At 36.5% G+C, this 26,346-nt stretch overlaps 1 protein-coding gene across 1 annotated transcript in view; it reads right to left on the reverse strand.

The window, feature by feature from the left end:
• The window catches only part of ASXL3 (ASXL transcriptional regulator 3), a 165,648-nt gene that overhangs the window by 123,087 nt on the left and 16,215 nt on the right, over window positions 1–26,346 (reverse strand). The window contains exon 2 of the mRNA XM_070513245.1: window positions 11,049–11,131. Coding sequence (XP_070369346.1) covers window positions 11,049–11,131 — 83 coding nt within the window. The remainder of the gene's footprint in view (window positions 1–11,048; window positions 11,132–26,346) is intronic.

The raw sequence follows: 26,346 nt of genomic DNA on the forward strand, positions 1-26,346 counted from the left end.
AAACCAGTCCTGACTTTACCAAAGGGTGTAACTCCTCAACTATTAGGAATTATTCAGCCCACTACTCTCTTATCACAAGAAGCACTTCTAACAAACCTAGAAATTGCCTGGGTGATCAGGTAGGCGAAAACTGAGTAAGGGAAAAACTAGATTTAAAACTTAGATACTTATCTACTGCTACACAAAATACTACAGACACTATTTCACAATTCCTCATCACTCTCTTATGAGAAAAGATAAGAATGTACCACTGTATCTAATATACAAACATTTATAAAGCTTTGACAGTTATAAGTAGCTGACTGAAAAGGATGGTGTTTAAAAATAGTCAATTAAATAATAAAGTCTTATTTTAAAAATCAACATTTCCAATATTAAGGATGGATAAAAGAATTGAGCAGCCAAAACTGTTCTAATTCTAAATAATACTTTTTGTGTTCCTGATTCAGCACTTTGCATCTTGGGATGGAGGTGTGGGGGAATTCCAAAATGATATTTGCTAATCCTAACCCTTAAGAATTTAAGATTTGAGCCATTCATTAGACTATCCCACTAGCAATAACTTGTTTTAACAATTCTTCATGAACGCCATTTTTCTCTATCTAGCAACCAGCAGATTACCTTCAATAAACACAAATTAAGCAACAAATTTAAAAATAATCATTGTACAAATTGTTGTATTTCATGCAAACACGCTAGAGAAGAACTTGGTCAGGAATTCAGGCTAGCCACAGTGGTCTGAAGGAGAACATGCTCTCCCTGGAAGTTTTACGTATGCCTTTTGTAAAAACAAAAATGTATAGGAAAGAGTAGTGCTTTTATACCTCCCAGTGGGAGTATGATTGACAGATGAGATGAGGATGGATGGATAAGTGGTCATGATACAGATTACCAGTAACAATAAAGAATCTCTGACTGTTCTCTGCTTAAGAAAATTTCTTAAAGACTGCAGTTTTGCTGCTTCTGAAACTATACTCACTTATTCATTTGGGCCTCCTTTTCATCTCCTAGATGCATCTCTTAAAAGGAGAACAATGTTAATAATTTAGCCTCCCCTTCTTCCGCATAAGCATGGTTTAGTCATCCCATCCATTTGCATTCAGTTGTTTCACAAGCATAGTAACTGCCACCTTCTAAAATTGCCTTCTGGATTATCTACATTCTGTTAGCAAATATGCTTCAATTGGTCACAGCCAGTTTCCCAGAAACAAAAGTTTCAATCTACCAGGCCCAAATCAACAACAAAACGGTGAGAGTCCTATGAAGTCCTTGGTTCTCCCATTACCGTGGGATGTTTCCCACCCTCACATTATCTTCTAAAACAAACAGTACGAAGTCACATTTCAAATATGTTGCTGCTGTCCATAAGCCTAAATCTTTGCTTAAAAGTCATCCTTCTCATATTGGACAAGTATAACAGATAAAGTTTATCTCAGGTTTTGCATCCCCACATCTAAATGGGTTACGGAAATGTTTTTTCCACCCCTCAACACTATTTACAATTAGGCTATAAACTGAAAGAGTCTCAACATACCTATGTACAAGCTAGACTTTAATCTCAGTGAGTAATATATAAGACATCTGATAATTAGAAAAGCTGTGTGGTAGTAGAGTATTTACCTAATAGAATCATATAACCAATACTTTTTTTAACCAAAATTTTATTAGGCTCAGGCTACAAGTATTTTAAAAGGTTAAGTGCAGTAGGTTCTGTATCAGATGTGAAATCCCAGGTTTGTCACTTGCTGGCTGGATGAACTTTCTTAAGTTACTTAATGTCATCTGCCTCAGTTTCTCTATCAGTATAGTGGGAAATATAATAATATTAATCCTCCTCAAAGGTTTTTTTTTTTAAGGTAATTCATATAAAGTCCTTAGTACTGGGCCTAATAAAAGTAAATGACCAAAAAACATTAGGCAGTCTTTTCATCATCAGTCTCCTACTCATCGATTTTCTTGACATACTACATAAAGCATAGTATCTTGGCATTCTGTCAAACAAATTAATGAATACAAAAATGGGAGTTCATTACTTCAATGAGCTTATATTTGGGATGTAAAGACAACCCTTCTTGACATGTTTGAATATCATACATTTTATTAAGAATTCAAGAGAGACTTTAGAAATTCCTAATTTAAAATGTTTTTCAAATAAAAATATAAAATGATTGTGCATTAGGCTAAATACATGCTTCACAGAAGAGAGGTTGGAAGACCTAACTAAATGGTCTGGGACCATACTGTTAAATCCTCAAAAGCAGGGACTACATTTTATTCATCTATTAATCCAGCAACTTCTGCAGTCTCAAGAACATAGCACGTGCTTAATAAATGTTAATGGAATGAATACAGCCTTAAAGTTTCCATAAAACCCCCAGGACCTTACACAGTGAGCAGAGTAGGCATTTAATAGGTATTTAATTAACTCCATGTTATGATATCTACTTTTCCACAACTTTATTTTCATTTCTCTGATGTCCTCTAATTTGACTGCTTTGCACCTGGCAAGGCTTTGCACCTACACACCTGAGTACTGTGAACCTGGCTAGAAGATGACTGCCAACAGACTGATGAGAGAGGGGAGCCCAAACACGAACCATGCACAGAACCTAGAACAGGCTTAACTTAAAGGAAAAAAAATAGTTAATAGAAATCAACTGAATTTCAGACAGAATCCCAGTCCACATTACCAATTTGATTCTGCATAGGCATCTCAGGAGGTGTGGGATAAATAGTCCTTAATTGTCCTGAGAGAACGAAGACTTATTCTTAGGAATTATGCACTGTAGCTTTTAGAAAACTTGGCTTAACAAAATGTCATAATTTTTATTCCTCTGAAAACAAATCAACTATAAAAAGAAGTCTCCTTGTCAGCATATCAACTGTTTTGCATTTGAATTATGATGTCAAGTTCAAAACAACAAAGCAAAACTGAAATCATTTAGGCATGTGGCAATTAAGAGTACAAGCAATGAAATGAAGAGATAAAGAGAAAAACACCACTTAGAAAAATATTAAATAAAATCACTGCAGTTAAATGCCTATTCCTCCCCAAAGATTTTCACCTGCATAGGACACTTAGAAAGACTCACATACAATGTAATTTTACATCCATTTCGGCTTCTATTTCTGCACTGAAATATTTATAGAGTGCTCAGTATTTCTGGAGTAAATTATACCTAAATCTTGATAAAGCTGAAATCACCTAAATTACCTTTTTTGTTCAATTATTTGGAAGAATGGAGAAAGCAAGCTTGACAGAATAAAAAGATGTATTAAGGAATGGCCATTTCATAGCTCTAATTGCATACCTTAGTGAATATTGATGCCTTGAGGGTTATATGCAGTCACCACAGCTATTTTTACCAAAGGCTTCAAATAAAATCCAAATCAATTTATGTTATGTGAATATACACATTATATTTGAACATGAAACTTAAGCCAAGCATTCTATTGGCTTATATGTAAGGAATAACATAAGAAAACACATTTTAGGAGTATGTAAAAACAGAAACACAGTACAGTGTTAAGTATATTGTTATGAATATCTTCCAATTGAATCAGATACTCAAAATTCTACAAACATTCTTATGGCATGCTATGAATTCTGGAAATGTAAAGTTCCATATTCTGAATCACCAGTTATGAAGTGAATTTTTGTGGACCCCCAAATTCATGTGTTGAAGCCCTAGCCCCCAGTGTGGCTGTATTTGGAGATGGGACCTCTAAGAAAGTGACTAAGGTTGAATGACATGATAAAGATGGGGCCTTGATCTGACAATAGTAGTGTCCTTATAAGAAGAGACATCAGTGAGCTCACTCTGTCTGCACACACACCCCCAGGAAAGGCCACATAGCAAGAAGGTGGCAGTCTCCAAGCCAGGAAGAGAGGCCTCACCAGAAACTGACCCTGCCAGACCCTGATCTGGGACTTCTAGCCTCCAAGACTGTGAGAAAATAAATTTCTACTGTTTAAGCCACCCAGTCTATGGTGTTTTGTTATGGCAGCCCGAGCAGACTAAGCCAGTCACTATGAATGTGAGCTCAATCTGGGAACCAGGATGAGTTCTGTTCCAAATCTATTACGCAGTGTGCAGCATTCTATCTGAAAAGTGCTTCCTCCCCATTCAGCAATCCAATCTTATGGCCTCTTATGGGACAATGTGATGATTGCCAGAAGTGCATGCAAGTGTGTGCAGACGTGCACACACACACACACAACACAGTTCATGAATGCCTCGTGGGGCTCTACTTCTAATTTCCAAATCTTGAAAAGATAATGGGGAAAGTTCACAGCAGAATGCAAGTGGTCAGCAGTGGCTGCAAGATCAGATGCTTGCCTGGAAAGGCTGAGCCACCACCCAAGTCCCGCTTGATTAGGGTTGTCCTAAGGAGTTGGAACCTGACCTTGTAGCGTTAACGATTCACACAATTATTTTTTAATTCAGGAAATGCTTCCACAGTAATATATAATCTTATCATCCTCCTGAGGAATTACTTCAATCACTTTCTCACTATAAAAAAGTAACTTTAAGAAGAAAGTTTAATTTATGACAGATTACAGTTATTTTTAAACAATTAGTGATATCCACATGTAAATTATGGATTCTTATTTAACCAGTTTTATACCATTTAAAACTAAATAATTATGCATAAAAAAACACACAATGCCCACAAACAACATTTTAAGTGATGTATTTTTGGAAGAACCAAACTTATATTAAAATGACCAGATAAGAAATTCAAAATCTCATGTAAACGTAAAGTATAATGCACACTTTCATCATTCATATCATAAAGAGTACCTTATCAGAACATCATGCATTTATTCAGATACTATGTGACTAGGAAAAAAGTACCATACTCGATTTCATCTAATTATCAACAAATATACAACTGACAACATGTTTTGATTCATAGTTTACTAGACATAATATAGTCTCTAGAATATTTTGGATCATCAGTTAAGAAATGCTACTATATGGGGTCAGCCCAGTGGCATAGTGGTGAAGTTCACGTGCTCTGCCTTGGTGGCCCGGGGTTTGCAGGTTCAGATCCTAGGCACGCACCTAGCACCATTCATCAAGCCACGCTGTGGTGGCATCCCACATCAAGTGGAGGAAGACAAGCATGGATGTTAGCTCAGCAAGAATCTTCCTCAAGCAAAAAGAGAAAGACTGGCAAAAGATGTTAGCTCAGGGCCAATCTTCCTCATAAAAACAAAATCAAACAAACAAAACAAGAAATGCTACTATAAATTGTAGTGTTTGTTTGAGGAAAAAAATGGATTCATAAAGAAGGATACCAGGTTTAAAGAGACCAGATGAGAAGATATTGCATTAACCTAGTTAAGAAACTACAAGTGCAAAGAATGAATGGCAAAGAGTGGGGATACTAAGAAAGAAAGATATACTTAGGAAGTAGATCTAACACTACCCAAGAACCAGTTGGCCATGGGATGGGAGAAGAGAGTTAGCAATGACTCTGATTGAGATTCCTAATCTGAGTAATAACAACAAGTAAAATTTTATGTCAATTAAGAGATAAATTATTCTAAAGGCTTGCTTACCCTCACTCATGTACACACACCCATTGACGCACATAAATATATACAGATTGCCCTATATTTCTGTTTAATAACACCATAGTCTCATTTATCCCTCTCTAAGTAGCTGACTGTGCACACCATTTATACAAGGAGAGAATTAGATGTTAGCAAATGGCAGGGATGACACTGTGAGTTAACACTATAATTCTAAAATGCCCCAACAAAAAAAACTAGACCACCATTTCAGTATGAAAGGAAAAATGCCAACATGGAGTCTGGAGATAAGAATTGATTTTGCAGTAGAAATTATTTGTGTTTCTTTCTTATCTCTAGACAAAACATTTCAGCAGCTAGAAAGAATCATCTCCTATAGCACTAATTAGAAACGTAAATCTCACCAAGAGAAATGCCAAGAAATTGCATTGTTTGTCACTATGCATGGTAATAGAATTTTCTGACATTTTATCCCCCTAGAAAAATACATCTTTAACAAACCACAGTACAAAGTGAAGATCCTAATTTCAGCATATCATAACAGAGACTGCAAAACAAAAAACATGCACAACCTTAAGACAGGTAGCTAAAAACAAATTTATTCTAAGAATTATGAGCGGGAATAAAAAGTCCTCATTGATACCAGAATAATTACAAAATCTCACATTGTCAAGTCAATGTTCCACGTTGCAAAATCAAAAATATGTCCACATTATGAGTAACACTAAACACAACAAAGGGTGTTTATAAACCTTTTCACCTGTCCCTACTGTGATATGTAATTATAAGCCGCTGTTCTGTAAATGGTTGATGAAATCTAACACAGATTGTTTTTTTAAGTAAAGCATCCATAATATCGTAAAAAAATGTACCTCATAAATATTGCCCTGCCTCCAATCCGAGAGAGGGTTTTTTTATTGCTTTATGTGGGGGTTTCTTGTCTGTAAATTATGACAGCCTTGTCTTCATTAGAAAATTATTTACCTATTATCAAATAATATGAAAAGTATATCATGGTTCATGCTGCATTAATGACAGGTATCTTGTAATAATAATGCCCAGCACATAAGAAATTATCCCTCACTGATGAAAAGCTGTTCTGCTCTTGCTAGGTAAGTTTGGCAAGGCTCACTCCTTGACCTTGCCATCCTTGGATGTGTCACTGTAACAGAGCACCCATTTCTTTAGAAGCATCACTTTAAAAGTTACATGAGCAGAGAAAAACATATCCTCAGGCACCAAAAATCCTTCAGTCCTCTTTGTAAAGGAATCATAACTTCTGAATAAGAAAACCAAAAACAGAAAAGCAGAATTAGGACAACTTGAAAAGTCATCCAAACCAACACGGTAACTGTAGTTACTCCTCTTTATCTATGAACTTATTTTTAATTACTGCAGACAAGACCATATTCTACAGTAGCACCATTAACTCCCTGAGGAAGAGGGAATGTTTAATCAAGGCGTCCAAACAGGCACATTAAATATCCATCCACAAAAGCAGTAGACTGGAATATGCACATTCCTATCCCCTCCATACAAGCAACATGGCTGTTTGACTGCATCTAAGATTTTGATTATCCAAAAAGCATTCCAAACTACGATGTCCTATCAATTGCTGACAACGCATAAACAAACACAAAGGAAAAGAAGCCTGAAAACATTCAGAATCAGTAAAATTAGTGTGTAGATGGACCAGAATAAAAGTACATTGAGAAAATCATCTATGCTATTATATAGAAGGTAATTGAAACTTACCAAATACATTTTCATTAAAAAACACAATTCTAGGAAATCATGCTATGATCATACTATTAATTTTTTTCAACAAAAAACGTATGTTCTGACAATTTACTATATTCATATGCAATTTTTAAAATACATGGAAAGTACTTATTTCAGTCTGGGTTTTTGAAATAGGATTTAATCATACACTACACATGCCATCAATAACATGAAGAAGATACACAGAACATGAGACAGAAAAGTGGTCCTCTTTTTATCATGTCTATATAAAAAGTATGTAATTTAAAGCATCACTTGAAAAGAGGAAAAGATAGCATAAAGTGTCAAGAATTTCATCTCAATCAAATAAATTAACTATCACATATACTGAACACATTCCAATACTCACATCGGCTTTGTCAAAATTACTGGTGTATTTCCTTATTGTCAGTCAAGTTTAACCCAGCAGCACTTACAGTGTTTGAAAACAAGCAACCGCACAATAACCTTACTTGTTCACAGATCATTTACTGGAGACTATCAGCAATGCATATATTTAATGGTATGGCCACAAAACTGTTAGATTCCTTTTGATTCAAACAAACTATTGAATAGGATGAAAAATACAACATGTAACATTGAAAAGAAGCTTCTAACTGTAAATGCAAGCCAAAGTCATCACTAAGTGCCAGCAAATTGACATCTTGAGAAAGAAGATTATTTACTCAACAAATAATTATTGAGTATCTGTTGAGTGCCAGGAGTGTTAGGTCTCCTGCCCATGAAGAACTCACAGACTGGTGGGGAAACGTCCAAGAGCAAAATTACAGCACAGGGAGGTAAACGCTCCGGGAGGTCTACCTGGCACACAGTACCGGACCCTCATGATACTTTAAACAAATGGTGTTCCTTTAAATCCAGATTCAGAATGATGATGGATAAAAACTCAACCTTCTCTTTCCTAGAAATGCTAGGTACCGTGGTGGGCTGCTCATGGGAGGACCGTTAACATGACCTCTCATCCACAGAGGAGGCCACCGAAGGGTTACGGCCACATTAGTAACTTTCACAACCGCTCCCCTGCATTTAATCAGGGCACATCACAAACCTGCACTTTAGAAAAACACATCATTAATAAATACCTAGAAATTAAACAGCTATGTTTGACCTTTTGATGAGGGAATTTCTAAATGTATCTTTACTTAAGAAAAATAGATATAGTTACACTTCATCTACTCAGCTACTTCAAATATTTGGAAAACATTTAAGACCTTGGAAGGTAGCAAAATAGTACATTAAGTAGGCAAAATAAATGTCAGAACCTACTCCCTAAAACAACATACAAAACTTGTAGGAAAGCCCAAAACTCACTCAAAATCTACCTACTTTTATTTTAGAGCTGATTCTAATAAGCAAAATAGAATTAGAAAACAAGGGGAAAATGGTTATAGATAGACCAGCCAAAAGAGGTGACGGCTCATAGGAGGAAGGAGATTCAAAGAAATGTAGAGAGAAAGGAGAACAGAAAATGCACAGTCTGAGGCCTTTCATTGCAGAAGTGATTTTAAGAATAGAATTTAAATAAACTATGATCTCTTTCTCTTCCTACTCCCTTTCCCATTCAACTTGTGCATTTCTTGCAGGTACTTTCAATATTACCGTACTGGTTCATCAGCATTCGTAACAATGAACATTTCTTTTGCTTTACAGAAGGACACAAATGGCGAGGGTGTGGAGGGAGGGTTGTATTTAGAGGAACATGAGGTTATGTTTTCCATTTCAATGTTCTTTACTCTTCAAAGCTGTTTTATTTTTTGTTTTGTTAACTATGTCTGCTTAAAACCCTTTAATATACCATTCTGGGACGACCAGCATTTTGAAATATACGAAGTAATGCTTTTACAATAATAAGTATAATTAAAATGCTGTTCAGAGCCATGGTACAGGAATTTTATATCTCAAGGTACATAACAACTGACAGCAGCGTAGTCACTCCTGTGGAGAAGAATATCATAAGGAACAAATTTCAAATGTCTGCTTATAGGAGATGCTTTTTATGTCTGCGTTGGCAGATTCCTCTGGCACAAAGCCCACATTCGACAGGACTTGATATCCTTAGATTTTTACCCCTTCTTCTCTTTTGGCTGTAGAACAAACATTTTCAGCGCTTTCTAAATGGCATAAATATTTTCAGGGTTTTTGATGGGCAACAAGGAGAAAATTAATTTCTAGGTGTCCCCATTTTGTTCCCTACCTCCTCACACTGACATTTGGCTTAGAAGAACAGATCTCTAACAGAGCTGATAGGCTCTGTCAGCAACTTTTCTCCCTACTGTTGCCTCCACTTTGTGGGGAAACAATTATTGCAAACACAGTGTAGTTACGTTATCTCAGGCAGAAAAAGCCTCCAAAATAGAGATGGAAATCTGAGCCTAGGAGTCCTATTCCCCACAAAATTGTGATGTTCATGGATCGAACTTGCACAAGATGCATTTTAAACAGCCAGAGGCCGTTGTCACCCACACTTTACAGTTACAGGAGTTATAGGTAATACGGATTTTTAGCAAAAGTTGGCCTCAGGAGGATATTCATTTCTCTCAGCAGTTCTATTTCAGTATCAATCAAAACATTTGAAAGGTAACTCAGCAGGTTGAATTGTCACCAACTTTCAACCGCTGTGTGCTCAATGGCTTGCAGGTAGACAACTTCACACAAAAAAAATTCACTCTATGTAACACAGATGATACATACACATATGACAACTCTATGGTTATTTTATCCTGTAGCAAACTTCTTTTTCTCTCCTTGAGTAATATCATCAATATGGCCCTAAACTACTGACAAAAGCCAAAACCATAAAACTAATAAAGAAATAAAAATAAGGGATCATCATAGATAAACAAAATGTGGTATACCCATACAATGAAATATTATTAGGCAACAAAAAGGAATGAAGTACTGATTTATGCTGCAACATGGATGGACCTTGAAAACATTATGCTAAGTGAAAGAAGCCAGTCACAAAAGGACACATACTGTATAATTCCATTTATCTGAAATATTCAGAATAGGCAAATCCACAGACACGAAAAGTAAATTAGTGGTTTCAGGGGCTGGGGAGAGTAGGACATGGGGAGTGGCTGCTAATGGACATGGGATTTCATTCTAGGGTAATGAAAGTGTCCTAAAATTAGTGGTGATGATTGCACAACTCTATACTGAAAACCACTGAATTGTATACTTTCAAAGCGTGAATTTTACGGTATATGAATCACATCTCAATAAAACTGTTATTTTTAAAAAAGGCTCAACAGCTGATTAATGATGCTCCAAGTAGAGGAGTTCTAAATATAAGAGGACTAAATTTTCAACCACATTCATTGGCACTTTAAATTTTATCAGAGTGAGCTCATCTTTATATCCTGGGATCTATTTATTAAGCCTGTAAAAGTGATTCTCTTTTGCTACTCACTCTCAGAAACACAATCTCCTCTTACAAGAAAGAGTAGGAGGAGTAACTCCGAGTGGCTAATTCACATAGTGCTGCTCTTTGTTAACAAAGTACGTTCTATATCAATCGATTCAAGGTAATTTATTAAGCCAACAGGCAGTTCCAAGGAAATTTTGGGTCATCCAAATATTTGGCAGTCACAAAAGAATTTCCAAGTAGTTACCTAATTCACAATCAACTACAACATCAAAATCTAGATACACCTATTGCTTTGCAATTAGTGGCAATTAATAATCAATAAAAATAGGAAATGTTATAAATATGAATACTGACCTTGTTTCTTTTAATCCTTCTTTCTGAATGACTTCCAATATCTGCTTCGCTGTCATTGGTGAGTTGGGGTGTTTTTCTAGTGCCTGAAAAATAAAAATAAACATAAGATTCATAGATTATTGCATGGAAGCATACAAAATGAAAATTGTATGAATCATGCAATGTTTCCTTAAAATTTTAAAGGGGAAGGGGCTGTTATATCAAAATAAGTTCTCATCACACAGCTCAGGTGTCCAAAATGAGAATGTAATTTTTTTTCTGGACATTTATGGCAACTTCTACAACATATAAAGGCCATTCTTCAGAAAATGTCACAAAGGCATACACACCAAAAAAAGAAATGTGAAACCTAAAAAAAAAGTTAATAAATATATATAATTTCCTTTATTAAAAATTGCTAGTATTTTAATGTTAAAGACATGTTTTCAGGCTGTTAAAATGTCTCCTAAATTTCCAGGACCTTGGAAACATGGAGCCTGAATACTACCCACAGCAAAGAACTAAGTGCTGATCAGAAGTAACCTCAGTGGGTTCATATTTTGATCAACCTCTTTTGCATTAAAAAAAGGAGAAAAAATAATCCTTCATGGCCAAAATGGAAAGAAGCATCCAGAAACCCAAGTAACTCCTTACAGTGTGTTTTCCAGTTCAGCTCAGTTTCCTTTCTTTTGCCTTTTCCAATTAATTTCAAGTAAACCCCTTCCTCTTCCCATTCAGCCCATCTCAGTTTTACAAACTGAGTCCCATTTTCTTTCTCTCCCCTTCTGTCCTACTTATTTTTGAGTGGAAGGGAGTTCTTTTAAGCCAAGAGTGGGGAATACATGGGACATCATTACTTCCACAGGCATTAGACCATCAGCCCTGGAAATCAAGTTCCTTTATTTATCCAGGGACTTAACTACACGGAGTGAAAGCAGTAAACAGGAATGCTCACCAACCTGGACTACAGGGACCACCTCTGGGTACAAGAAACATGTCTACACACATCTTCACAATGACTGCCTCCAAGGGTAGATGACACCTACTTAAAGACGCTGTACAGAAGCTCTTGCACAAGTCATGGCCCCATGAAACAAAGATTCTAGAGTTCTAATTTATGATTATTTACTGGAAGGATCATAATTAATAAGAACTAACAGGGTCATTCTAAAACCTAAAAATTGAAAAGGCTCCTATATCTGCACAAAATAGCTCTGTCATCTCTACTATTATCAATGGCCAGATTTCAACGAGGCCACCAGCAAAGGTTCTGTTCATCAAGGTCCTCCAATGAGTTGTATACAGCCTGTCCCTCCTTACCATTAGGGCCACTTGCCTGTTCTCCCCTTTCCAGTTCCCAGAAAATTTTCTCCATTTTTCCAAGTCCAGGTCAGTCCTCTACTGTAGTTGGTAAATTCTTTAAAGAATATAGAAATCCGAGCTACACTAGAAAGAGGGTATGGCCACAAGCATGTCAATAGGAAAGAAGGAAAATCGTCCTTACAGAGGAGGAGACTGGAGAGCTTCACTGAAAACTGGGAAAGGGGGAAAAAAGAAACAGGCACAGCTGTATAGGGAAGAGGACTAAAGTGTAAAAACATTGGTTAAAAAAAGGCAAGAAGGAAACTACATAACAGAGCTGAAAAGGGGAAAGGATTAGATCACAAAGAAAGGAGGGAAAGAAATAGACATGAAAACAAAAAAGCTGACAATTTTTAAAATAAGAAGAACTATAAGTAGAACAGTGCATACTTATGAAGTACTGAAAGGAGATGCTGTGGTCACATGGACTATATATAGGGTGGGCAACATCCCAAATGACAGGAATGCTGGGGGCACTAATGGTCTCATAAAAGATATGGGCAGAAGGTCAATAGACACAGACATACACAAGTAAGCAAGCAAGGAAGAGGAAAACTGGCGGGGAGAGACACAGGGTGGCAGAAAGGGAGAGAGGGGAGAAGGGAGAGAGAGGAGGAAAATTGAGCTGAACTGGGAATGTCCAAAAGGCAAACTGATTATATCCAGAAAGGGCTGAAGAGGAAACTCCAGTGTACTGGGCAATGTTTTAAGGGAAATTTGGGTGCACTTGAAAGTGGGGTTACTCACTGTGGAGGATTCCCTGTTTCTCTTCCTGAGTACAGGCCCCTCAGCACACCTGGGCAGCTCCTCCCAGCAATTGAGAGAATTTGGATAGCCCTGTCCCCTTCTCTATGACATCACATCCTACTCTACAAAGGAAGTAAAAGTGCCAAGAATTACATCATGAAGTGGCTGAGAGGCAGGAAGAAATGATGAAGGCACACAAAACACCAGAAGCCACCCTCAGTTCCTGCAAGACAGAGAAAGGAGACAGAGAAGGAGAGGCTCCTGGGTGTGAACAAGCTTCGCTGAACTAGCTGTGTGAACATTAATAGAACAAAAGATAGGGAGAAATTACCTTCACAGAACAAAACATTGATACCATCAAAATCATGTGACACATGGCAGAGACACGAATCAGACTCGCAGGCAGGCATACCCAAACATTACGGAGGAAAGAAGCCACAGTCGGAGTGAAATGGCATCCTAGGCTCCTAGGCCCAAATGTTAGACGGAGGAACCGCCCACTGCCCCAACAGTCTCTCAGCTCTGAAGTGCTATAGTTTCACATGTCCTGCAAAATTATACCTTCTGTATTACCCTTCTTGATATTTTCAAATTCAACTAGTCCTGGAACATGTTTCAGGGTTACATAATACTTATTTTGAAGGTAACACATTCCTCCAACTGTTTTCCAGCTTATACCTACCTCTTTAGAAACTGGGGCCAGTGACGCAATGCAGCAAGAAAGGGAGCAGTATTAGTCACAATTTTTAAGAGTATTTATCGTAATCTGATTTTTCTAGAAATAGGGCCAATAAATATTGCAGATAATCAAAACAGGTTCAAACTGGCTTGGGCCATAATCATGTAATTGTGACAAAATAGGAAATCCAGTTTTAAACTTTTCCATGGATGATAATTATTTGAAATAATTTTGCTTTCTGATAGCAAAACCTGGAAAAATGCAAACTCAGATCCACATTATAGAAAACAAAATGCACCCACAAGCCTACAACCAAGAATATCAACCACTTTTGTTTTCCTTCTAGTGTCTTCTATCCATACATATTATTTTTAAGATAATTATAATTATATAAAGTATTTATATATATTGTTAGCTGTCTTACTTTTCTCCATGTAACTGCCTCTTCAAAAGGAGCATCATAACCCTTCACTGAGGATAGGCATTTACGTTGTTTTAAAGATTCAATTAATAAAAATAAATTTCCAAAGACTATATTAAATGTAACATTCTTCAACTATTATTGAGTCAAAGTATGTGAGCTCTGTCATGTTTCTTGATACACTGCCAACTGTTTCCAGAAAGATTTTAACAATTTATACTCTCGCGAAGCAGAACGGAACCTGCCTCTCATCACAACTTTGCCAGTATCAAGCATTATCTGTTTAGCCAACTTAGTAGGTCAAATAAGTGGTAATTCATTGTTATTTTAATTATACTTCTGTAAATACTAATGAGGATAAAGATTTTTTCAAATTAATAACACAGGATATGACACTAGGGATATGTCTGTTTTTCTTAATGCGTAAAAAGCTCTTTATACAGTAAGAATAATATTGTCTTGCATATTAATAATAGATATTTATTCCTTTTGTTGCTTATTTTCTGGATATTTTAGGGAGATGTGCAAAGTTTTGTTTTCACATGAACAACTCCATCAGATTTTTCCTTTGTGACTTCTACTGCTTTATGTTTAGAAACTTTTGTCTGGAGAATATACAAATATCTACAAATATTTCTTTCAAGTACTTTTTTTATTTTTATTTTTTTGCTGAGGAAGACTGTCCCTGAGCTAACATCTGTGCTGATCTTCCCCTATTTTGTATGTGGGTCGCCACCACAGCATGGCTAATGAGTTGTGTAGGTCCGTGCCTGGGATCCAAACCCAGGAACCCAGGCCGCCAAAGCAGAGGGCATCAAACTTAAACCACCATGGGCTGGCACCTGGTTTTAATTTTTAATCATCTGGAATTTATCTTTTTCCACCAAGGTGAAGCTTTAGCCCCCACCTCCTGTTACGAAGTTTCCCCAACATAATTTGTTTCATAAGCCAGTCATCATTAGTGAGGCATCCTCTACCATATATTAATGTAAGGGCAACAAAAATTCTTTTGCATGTGAAACTAACATATAAATGTGGGAACTCAATACGTAAAATGCACAAAAGCAGAGTTGTTCTTGTTGAGGTGGAGATGAGAGAGCTCAGAGCCACCATACTCTAATGGCTAACGGCACTTCTGGGAATTTTCAGGGTCTCTGGAATCAACTGCAAACCACTGTCCTTGGGGCTGGTCCAGGAGTCCTGCTATGTTCCCCTGATCTTTCAATCAATTGCTGTGCCAGCATCACACTGTTTTAAATTGCTGTAATATTATAATACACTTCACTATCTGGATAGGACACTGCTCTCACTACTCCTTCTTAAATTTTTAATTGTTCATTTCTTTATATTTCCAGATGAAATTTAGATTGGAATTAAATGAGACATCTAATTAAATTTTTAAGAAATTTACACATATTGTTCCATGTGTTTAAGTTTTATTTTATAAATTGTAATAAGCTTTTTATTATTTTATATTTTTGGTTACAACTATGAATATACTTTTTCATATAATATTCTCACATTTTATTGCTAATACATATAAAAGCCATTGAATTGTGATAATTATTATCTATATGAACAGCTAGTTGAATTCTTAATAGTTCTCATAGTATAGAAGTACAGAATCATATTTTCTACAAATAATGTGAATTGTGTCTCCTTTTCAATAGCTCTATGTTTTCTCTTTCCCACATTATTTACTTTGGATTAAAACTGATCTTTTCTAGCCCCTTTCAAAAAAAATTTTTGCTGAAAACTGAGCTGCTCTATAATTTATTTCCTCAAAACCGAGCCCCTAAAATGGGTGAGTTTCCCTAAGAATGTCCGTAGTTGGAATTATTAAAGCTAGCACTGCCAACAGCGACTGTAATTAGAAACCACTGGCCAGCTATCACTGTCTCTTCTATACAAATCAGAGTCTGTCACAGTGCTCAATCTTTACATAAAATGTCCTTTCTTTCTTTGTAAAACAAATTGTTCCCCTGTACTACAGCTCTATTTGTGACTCCTCTCTCACTCTCTGAGCACGAAAGTCCTCTGAGTTCTCAACGATCTTCTTTGTTCTGCACTGGTACTCCCCAGGAGGTTTCAAATTCAGCACTGCTCTCCAAAAAGGGGAGTTTCCATGGCTAGGGATGCAGAGCACATAGACAACGAGTTACCTTCCTAGCAATGCATAAGAGGACACGAACAGATGTGTGGAATGGGCAGAGACACCACTGGATTTCATCTGTACTTATATGACTGACTACATCAGAGTCTATCTCAAAGACGCCTGGATTCATGCAGCTTTGAGGCAAGACAAACTTAGCCCAGAAACCTCCTCCCCTAGACTTCTACATGTCCCAGTAGGAGGGAGAGGAAAAAACCTGAAAAAAAGGATAGTGAGATAGTTAAGAGGAGAGAGATGGTTTACCAAATCATCGAGGGCACAGGCCATGCTAAGAACGTATTTTTCTGTTTTAGGTTCAAACATTTTAATCTAATAAATGAAATGTTTCAAAGATTTTAGGGCTTACTCAAGATTCCCTGGGTGTCTCTCAAACAGAAAAGTCAATTCAAGTATCCCAGATAAACACGTTAGACCACTGTTCATCAAATGGTTAAAATTTTGGTCCTTCAGGCCCGAAATAAAATTTTCTGAGCTTGCTTATTTGATTGCAAAATAAAAAGATTTCCACAACTTAATATCACATCAATGATATATGTTTAGATTTGTGGAATTCTAAACGAGTATCAAACACCAGGCTGTCTCCCGTTTTCTATCATTAATGTGTCTTCCCTCAATCCATACTGGCAGTTCATTAAAATGTTTAGCTGTTTAAGGTCTCATGTCTTAGACAGATGTTTTGGGGATTACAGCAATAAACCACTATATAGCTCTCTACAATTACAATTACACAACACAGATTATTTCATTTGCTTCCACACAACATATATTATTTTATTTGACCCTTACAACTACTCAGTGATATGCATAGAGGAGGCAGGATTAACTTTCTCTGAGATGCACAAAATTGAAGTAATCGGTCCCAGGTCATGAAAACAACCAAGTGGAAGGACAGGACTCGTATACAAGATGATACTGACGATGACAGTGTTTAAATATAACAGAGCCGCTACTACTCATTAGACCACTCCTTTGTGCTAAGTCTCCAGGGGCTTTACATATATTACAATAGACTCCAGAACTCATATATTTAACATTCCCTATTTCCACTATTCTTGAGAAACCTCAAAGGTTCATGTCATCTTGAAGAAACACGAATTTGGAACACCCGTAGTTGTCAGAGGAGGAAATAAATCGCATAAAAAGTGACAGCACCTCACCAGCTGCCCAATATCTGCAGCTCAATTAGGTTGTTCTCTGCTCCTAACATATGTGCTTACTAGCTAAGGCTTTAAAGAGGATACTTACAATTTTTCTCTTCTACTTGCATGCGTTTTACGGGAAATTATATGCTGTAGTAGTCTTTGTGAAATTATGACTTAAAAGAGACAGAAATTCTCTTATAACAGCCTTGAGAATCAGGCCTACTTCACCTAGGAAAAAAGCAGCCTCCAAAAAGATCAAGTGCTCTCGAAGCTGGGAGCTGGTAAGTGATGGGTCCTAGAGCATCAGACACTGAAGTTGGCTCGTTCCACTAAATTAAACTGCTTCTCCTCACGCACAGGAGTTTTACAGAAACAGAGTGCCTACAGTCAACATATTATACACAATATCCACCTCATAATCCCCACTTCAGCAATTTCACACTTAAGAACAATCAGATATTTCCCTGAACTCTCAGAAAAAGGTGTAAACTGTACTTTCCCTTGATGGCCCCAGTCAAAACTGTCACTAATTCGCATTATCTGTTTAATTATATTCCTCCAGCTACACCGCAAGCTTCTTGAGATCGAGGGCCTTGGTCCTCATTCACGTCTGTATTCCCAGATTGTAGCATTTCCTAAGTAGGCTTCGATAAAGACCAAGTTGATTCTGGGAGATGTTTTGAGCCGCGCTCTATTAGGAATTTTTATAGAATAATAACGAGGGTTATGAGCTTTGGAGTCAGATGACCCAGGAACCCCTGCTCAGTAGCTATCTGATCTTAGACAGGATAGTTAAGCTCCCTGAATCTCAGTTTCTTCATTTCCTCACTTATAAAAATTCTGTGAGGGCTCAATGAGATAATGAATGTAAAGCACTTACGATTCCAACGTGCCAAATGACTGCCCGCAGCAGTATGTTATTAAACATTAGCTAATACCACTGATGGGGCGGGGGAAGCCCCAACATGAGCACAGCCTGGAAACATGAATCTTTTCAATACAAAGAAGAAAGCTATAAAAAAATGATGGACATTAGATGCAGTCTCTCTTTGAGATTTCCTGCATAAACTGCACCAGAGTTTCTATAACTCAGGTTAGTGACATGTTGCCATCTCTCATCGCCGGACACTGCCAAACTTATTCCACCATAGGTTCACAGGTAAACCCGCACCAAGCTTTGTGGAGTTTCATGACCCAACAGCCTTTCTCCCTGTATTTAACAAGAGGGATTACACATTATAGCACTCTTTTAGATACTGCTCCTGTTACCTAGGAAGAATAGCACACTACAGGGACAAATTATTCTGTGATACTTGTGTTACAAATCAAGTAAAAATAGAGAATAGCAGCAGTAACAACTTACTTCCAACAATACATAATTAAAGACAAACTTTCAAGAAGCTATGATATACAGTATCACAGAATATCCATCAGAAGGAAATTCTGTCTTACAGCAAAACTATTTTAGTTGCTCAGCTTCATAACACCTGAGCACAGCTGAGAGTAGAGAAATGGCTCTCTGAGGCCTCGAATAGTTCAGAGAGTGATCATTACCTGAATGCGCCAGTGAAATTCTACACAATTGAGAGGTAAATTCTCATTTACTGTAGGATTTTGGCAACTTTTCTCTACCTCAGTCAGTTTCTAATCTTTTAAAACAGCTGACATTCTCTTTTTACACAGAAAGAAGACAGCAAGAGACACCCAAAATTTCTACAATTTCTAAAAAACGTTAAAGAAAAATATTAATAATTATTTAAATGATGATATATCTGAAACCTGTTTCAAAAAGTGAAACACCTCTTTAATGAAAAAGAAATCCCAGGGCCAGCCTGGTGCTGTAGTGGTTAAGTTCGGTGCACTCCACTTCAGGAGCCTGGGATTCACAGGTTCAGATCCCGAGTGCAGACCTACACCACTGCTGTGGTGGCATCCCACATACAAAATAGAGTAAGATCGGCATAGATGTTAGTTCAGGGACAATTTTCCTCAAGCAAAAAGAGGAGATTCGCAACAGGTGTTGGCTCAGAGCCAATCTTCCTCACCAAAAGGAAAGAAAGAAATCCTTCTATTATAGAAATTTGTAGTCAATTTATTCAGAACCTACTAATTATTAGAAAGTTTTTTTCTGTGCATCAAGTAAAAGTTCTGCTTCCCATCACTTCTTCTACTACCTGTTTTTGCCTTTGAATGTGAGAATTATTTAGTAAGAAATTACAAGCACATTCCTAACACATAAGCTTAAATAAGGGAATTGTTTTATATGAATTTACTAAATGGGGTCCAGTAAGTTATTCATGTGATATATTGCCACCTGATAGAAAAAACAACTTGAGGCCCAGTCTCCCTTTATTTCCAGGTTAACGAATCCTCAGTTTCTTCCAACAATCCTCACATAAAATAGCTTACAGACTCTACCTTCCAAACCACCTTTCTTTGAATATTCTTGAGTTTGCCAATGTCTCTTTTAAAATACAGCACATCTTTAAGAACTATACTAATTGAAATGTTAGCTAAATATCATTGATAAATATTCTAAATATAGTTTGATCAAAATGTAATATAGTGAAACTATTACTTCCCTTTTATCTAACTCCTATAATTACTTTAATACAATGTAATATGACACCTTCTCTTTTTAGCAGTCCTCATATTGTCAATCAACTAAAACTTCCAGGTCTTTCTCTGAACATTTGCTTCTGAAATCACATGCATAATTCTGTAGTGTATTTCCCAAACTTGTGAAACACAAATGTGTCTTTGCTTAATGCACTAGTGTTTGTTTCAATATATTTTTGCAGCCTCCAAAATCTTATTATTCCCAAATATCTGATTATGCAGGGTTAACAGCTAAACTTTGCGGCATCCACAAATTTGAGAAATACTTATCTAAGTTTCATCTTTTGAGTTGCATGTTGTTGGTCAAGCATATAAAGTCCTTTTGGAATCATTATTCTCTTGTCCAACTGTTCAGTTTCCCTTTTTATTTTGTGATATTCACACATTTGACAAGCATGACTTTGATGTATTCCTCCCAGTTATTCATGACAAAGCTGAACAATGGAAAACAAAGCAACAAACAGTTGTGGCTGCCCCTGGCATCTCCTTTCAGAGTGATACTGATTAGCCAATCAATATACTTTGTCTATAGACATTCAATCTGCTACAAATTCATTTAATTATACTATCACCCCGTTCACATTTGTCCATCACGTTTAAGAGTTTCACAATAGACTATGTCAGATGACCGGCTGAAATTTGGCTCCAACAGAGGAATCCTCCTGATGTATTAGCCTAATAATCCTATCAAAAATAAATTAATTTAGTTCGACATGAATTAACTTAGAGAATCCATAATGCCTTCCAGGAATCACTACTTCCATTTCTAAGTGCTCACGGTCATTTGTTTAATAATACATTCTAGAATTTCACTGAGAGTTGAAATAAAGCTCAATGGTCAGTGGTTTCAAAAATTTTCTTTTTCCTTCTTTTTATAATCATAACAATAGCAAATATTTACACAGAAGTTACTCTGCATCAAGCATTATTCTAACATGATGCATACATGCTCACTTAATCCTCATCACAACCATTTTATTTTATAGGGACTATTATAGCCCTCATCTTATAGATAACAGATGAGGTAACAGAGGAGTTAATTTAACTCTCCCAAAGTCACACAGCTACAAAGTGGTGGAGCCGAGATTTGAACCCAGGTGGTTCAATTCCACGACAATCACTCTCTGCTCTCCATGATTTTCCCCACGATCAGCAGCAGCACTCCTGATCGTATGTGCAGACTCTTTCAGTGTATCGTCCTGGAGCTCATGTTTCATCATTTCCTATCCTACCTAAAACACAGTGGATATAACGTCTATGTTATTTTCCTTATCACACCTTCTTAAAACAATTCTGCAGTCGGGGCTGGCCCCGTGGCCAAGTGGTTAAGTTCTCGAGCTCCGCTGCAGGCGGCCCAGTGTTTCCTTGGTTCGAATCCTGGGTGCGGACATGGCACTACTCATCAAACCACGCTGAGGCAGCGTCCCACATGCCACAACCAGAAGGACCCACAACGAAGAATATACAACTATGTACCAGGGGGCTTTGGGGAGAAAAAGGAAAAAAATAAAATCTTAAAAAAAAAATTCTGCAGTAATTTAAAGGAGAAAATACAATGAATTCTTTCAAAAATGAGAAATCATGCCCAACGATAAAGACGCTGCGACTCTGATCTAGAACACTGTACTAATTTCGTGGCAGCTAAAATGTAGAGCCACAACGGCTGTCCGGTAGTCAGTTAATTCTCATTAACTGAATGAAAGAAACATTAGTTTGTCAGAGCAGATAAAGGTTTTCCTACTTCTAAATTAATAGAATTGTCTCATATGGGAATTCATATATAGGAACTGGGTGGTAATGGATAAGATCTTCAATGAGAGTTCCAGAAACAGCAAGCACAGAACATGTATAAATTTTGCTGTAGAATCGCTCATAAAAATCTAAATATAACATAAAAATATAATTGAGAATAATTAGATGAAATAATCCAAGTAGATAGTCTTCCCAAGCTCAAACTTGATTGAATTAAGATTAGCTACTCTAAAAACTTGGAGTTTATATTTATATTTTACTACTATAGATAGATAAAGTCACTGAAAACTAGACCTGCAGATGGCAGAATTAATACAATATTATGACAATTAAGGAGGTTAACATGTATTTTTGTCCACATATGGGAGACAAAACACCTATCTACATAGAAATCTGCAGTCAAAGCCAGCATTCTCCTCAGAATAACTTTCAAAAGCAGCAATCGTTTGAGACTCCAAATTTCCATATCTTGGGAATCCTTACAAGGTGCTTGTGTTAATAACAGCAGGTAGTACTTACATAATGCTAGACAGCATTTTGCAATAGGAATAGGCTAGGCACTTTTATAAGAACTTGACTTATGTTAACATATTTAATTCTCAAAATCACCTATTAAGGTAGGTATTATTTTTTTGTAGACAAGAAAACTGAGACACAGATATATTAATTCACTTATACCAGACTATTCCCAAGTGAGAATCAGAGCCAGGATTCAAACTCATGGATGTGGACTCCAAGTCTTCCACCCTCACAATATACTACCTTGTAGCAAATGGTGCAAACTTACTTGGAGGGTAATTTAACAGAAGTACTAAAATGTAAAAGGTAGGGGGGTCCCATTTGCTGAACCTGGTCCATCTTTAGGTATTTTTCTTACAGAAATTCACAGCCCATCCTGCATATTCAACAAAGCATTATTCAAATTTTCTTGTTAAAAAGACATAGTCTAACAGGGAGATGGTTAAATAAATGAAGGCAAATACACCCCTTAAAATAAGGTACTGCCATTACAAAGAGAATATGTACTGACATGGAAGGATGTCCCTGAGGAAGTAATGAGTAAAAGTAAGCAAGTTGAAGAACAATATGTATAGAGAGATATTCAAGTGTATGTGGTGTACACATATACACACACACAAACCCCCACATACACATTCATATCACATAAAAACATTTAAACAGTTAACAACTGTTACCCTGGAGAGTAGTAGAAAGCAAAAGCTGAAGGAGGAAATTTGATACCTTTTTTTATATTTTTGTATTTAGCAGTGCAAAATATCTTCATAATCTTTAAATTGTACATGAACACAATCTCTATATGGTATAATTTATGTATATATTATATAAATTACATATTATTTAATAACTAATTTAAAAATTTGTTCCAAAAGAAAAATGAGTATTCAAACAACAGAAACAGTTATATGCCTTATACTGTAAGGCATAGCGGAAAAAATAAAATACAGGTGTACTAAATTTTTCTGAAAACGAACATGACTCATCATTCAACCTGAGTCAGGAAAATTCTTCAGTGTTATTCTCACAGACTAGTCTGAAATGACACAGCATCCAGATGGAGCTGCCAGAAGGAATTAGTTGCAAAATATATCTTGAGATAAGTGTAGAAAATGACTTTGTTATATGGAATTATTTGATTCTGACCACTTGAATGTTGAAGAATGACAAAGACAATGATGTTTGCTTTGCCACAGTTAATAGTAACCCTTTTCTCCTAACTATAGTTAGACAACAGCATTATCTCCTCAATAACTCATTGATTCAACAAATATTTACCAAGTACACACATACACCAAAACGAAATACAATAAAACAAGTCATCACCATCTCTGGAGACACTTGTCCTCTGGTTTACCACAACTGGGGAGGGAGGGTGGCAAACATCTAATTGACTTAGAAATGGATTTCAAATAAAAGGAAGGAGACTAAACCATTTGTCTTCTTTCATATTCATTCAAAATGCTAGTCTACCTAGAAATGACCCTTGCCTACCCTATTTCCAGCGGTGGTATTATAATTCAGATTCTATGGAAGTAGTGAAAATTATCACGGTATTTTTTTTTTCTTTTTGGTCACTGCTTTATTTCCAGTAACTGGCATATGGTAGGTGCTTAATAAAAACTTGCTTAATGAAGGAAAACGAGATGAATAAATGACAAGGACTGATGTACACAATTTATTGTTTTCTGTGCACAACTCCTTATTCTTTTCTGAAAAATGCCCTTTCCCACTTTGATTTAATGGCAGTTGTCATATTCCTGTAGATACTGAAGAGTTACCTGCTAATGATGGGGTGATAGGATGGGGGTGGGAGGGGAAGTACACAAGGAGGGCCAATCATTGATCTTCCCCAGATATATTAGCCTAAAACTAAAGAAAACAAATCTCAGTTGCTTTCTGGTAATAACCCCAGGTGACGGACGAGATGCTGAGATTTGCTGAAAGCCATGTTCCTAGCCATGTGGAAGAAGCCAGGCTCAGAAAAGAAGGCTTCTGTACAGAGAAAAACAGAGACAAGAGAGTCCTGGACACAGTCATTCCTTCTTTCCAGGTGTTAATGAGGACCTTTATTCTCCTATACTGGTTTATGTTTATACAAGTCTTCCAACAAATTCTCCTTCTAACCATATTGGTTAGAGTTGGGTTTTAGTCATTGCTCATGACCAAATGCTAATGAGCAATGTGTTTGTTATACTATTAAGACTTTAATTGGTTCCTTTCATAGAATATTTTTTAAAGTACAAAATATATGATGTTTCTGAGTCTGATGTTAATTTTTGATTCCTTTAGAGGATGAACAGAAGAGCAGCTATTGCTAAAACTTACTTCATCATTGGCAACCTAAATTTTCAATGTAATAAAATTTGTGAATGCAGACTATTAGCCCTTTATCAAATATGCACTTTGATCCATTCAGAGACAATAGTTAAAAAATTAAACAACTGTATAAAATTAGGAACTGACCAGGCAAAGCTATAAATAATTCTAGCAGTAAGAGGTCTACCTAGAACTCAACTTAGATGAGTAATAGCTGAAAGAATCTCTGAATCCCAGGCTTCAAAAAGAGGGCCAACATTTTAAAAATATGAAGCAGGTGTTCTAAGATTTTTGCATTATGACCTAGAGGCCTTCTACAGGCCAAAAGGCTTATGTGATACGTGCTTCCCTGTTTTCAATTGGAGTCATGGATAAAACTCTACCATAACTGTTTATACTAAAAACCAAATCAAAGATCTCCCATCAGATTTACTATACTCAAGTAATTATGATATAAAGTATCTGCATCAAAATTTATGCTAAATAGATACTTTATATTCTACTTTATTTACTATCCAACTCAATATTAGCCAAGTTTTCCAACCCTCTCCATCTACCTCCTTTTCCATCCTGTTTCTTAAACTATGTGCTAGAAGAATGAAGGCCATATTTATCAGGGCACAAAGCAAACAGAACTGGTTTCAATCAGCCAATATTTATTGATATGAAACATGGGCTGAGTCTCTTTAAGGAGGCAATCGAATACTAAAGCTTATTTTTGCCCACAAAAGATTCTTTATGAAATCAGATAGTCCCTCTTGCTTTCTAGCCTTCCTCAATCCGGATTTTACCAGTTGAGTTCTGCATACAACCAGGCTGAGAGCTCATTATACTATAATGTCATGTTTAGATGTCAGACTGAAGAAAAAAGATTAACTCTGATGTGATCAAAATATCTCTCTCTTTGAAAGAGATACACATAAGAGTTACCTATTAACCAGCTCTAAATTAGCACTTACATAAAGTCTTACTCAGATTTTTCCCAGAGGTCACCATTCAGCGTTATTAAATTACGCCTGAAGATAAATTAGGCCAGATGTTTTTCTCAGGTTCACTCAACTACAGGCAGTAGGCACGAGGCCCACAAGGAATCAGATCCTCTCCGTGGAAGCTATCTGTAGAGAAAGCTTTGAAAGTTCTGTTAAGTACCTTGACATTCAGGTTTTAAGAAACAAGTACGCCTGCCGTCAGGTATAGAGAACATACAGGGGAACAAACATTGGGATATTCTGTAGGAAATTCCTGCTGCAAAGGAAACATAAACTTAAACACATCATCTCCATATTATTGGGAACTGAAACAGAATGATGAAAGTCTGTCTTGTGACTCTAGCAATTCACTGGTGAACTTTCCTATAAGAATTATAACTAAGTAGCTACACCCCCATATAAAGGCCAAAAAATTTTGAAGGAATTCACTGTGAAAATCAATGTCTCCTGCATATAAACTATGCCATAATGAAGAATATAATTTAACGTGTAAGGGATAATGTAACATGTAAGGGATTGTCTATCCCCATTTCAGCGAAAGATTAGTAGAAAATTCTAGGAAATCTGGTTTTGAGTTTTTACTTTACAACATAGAACAGA

The sequence above is a fragment of the Equus asinus genome, chromosome 7 (genome assembly GCF_041296235.1).
Source record: "Equus asinus isolate D_3611 breed Donkey chromosome 7, EquAss-T2T_v2, whole genome shotgun sequence".
Taxonomy (NCBI): Eukaryota; Metazoa; Chordata; class Mammalia; order Perissodactyla; family Equidae; genus Equus; species Equus asinus.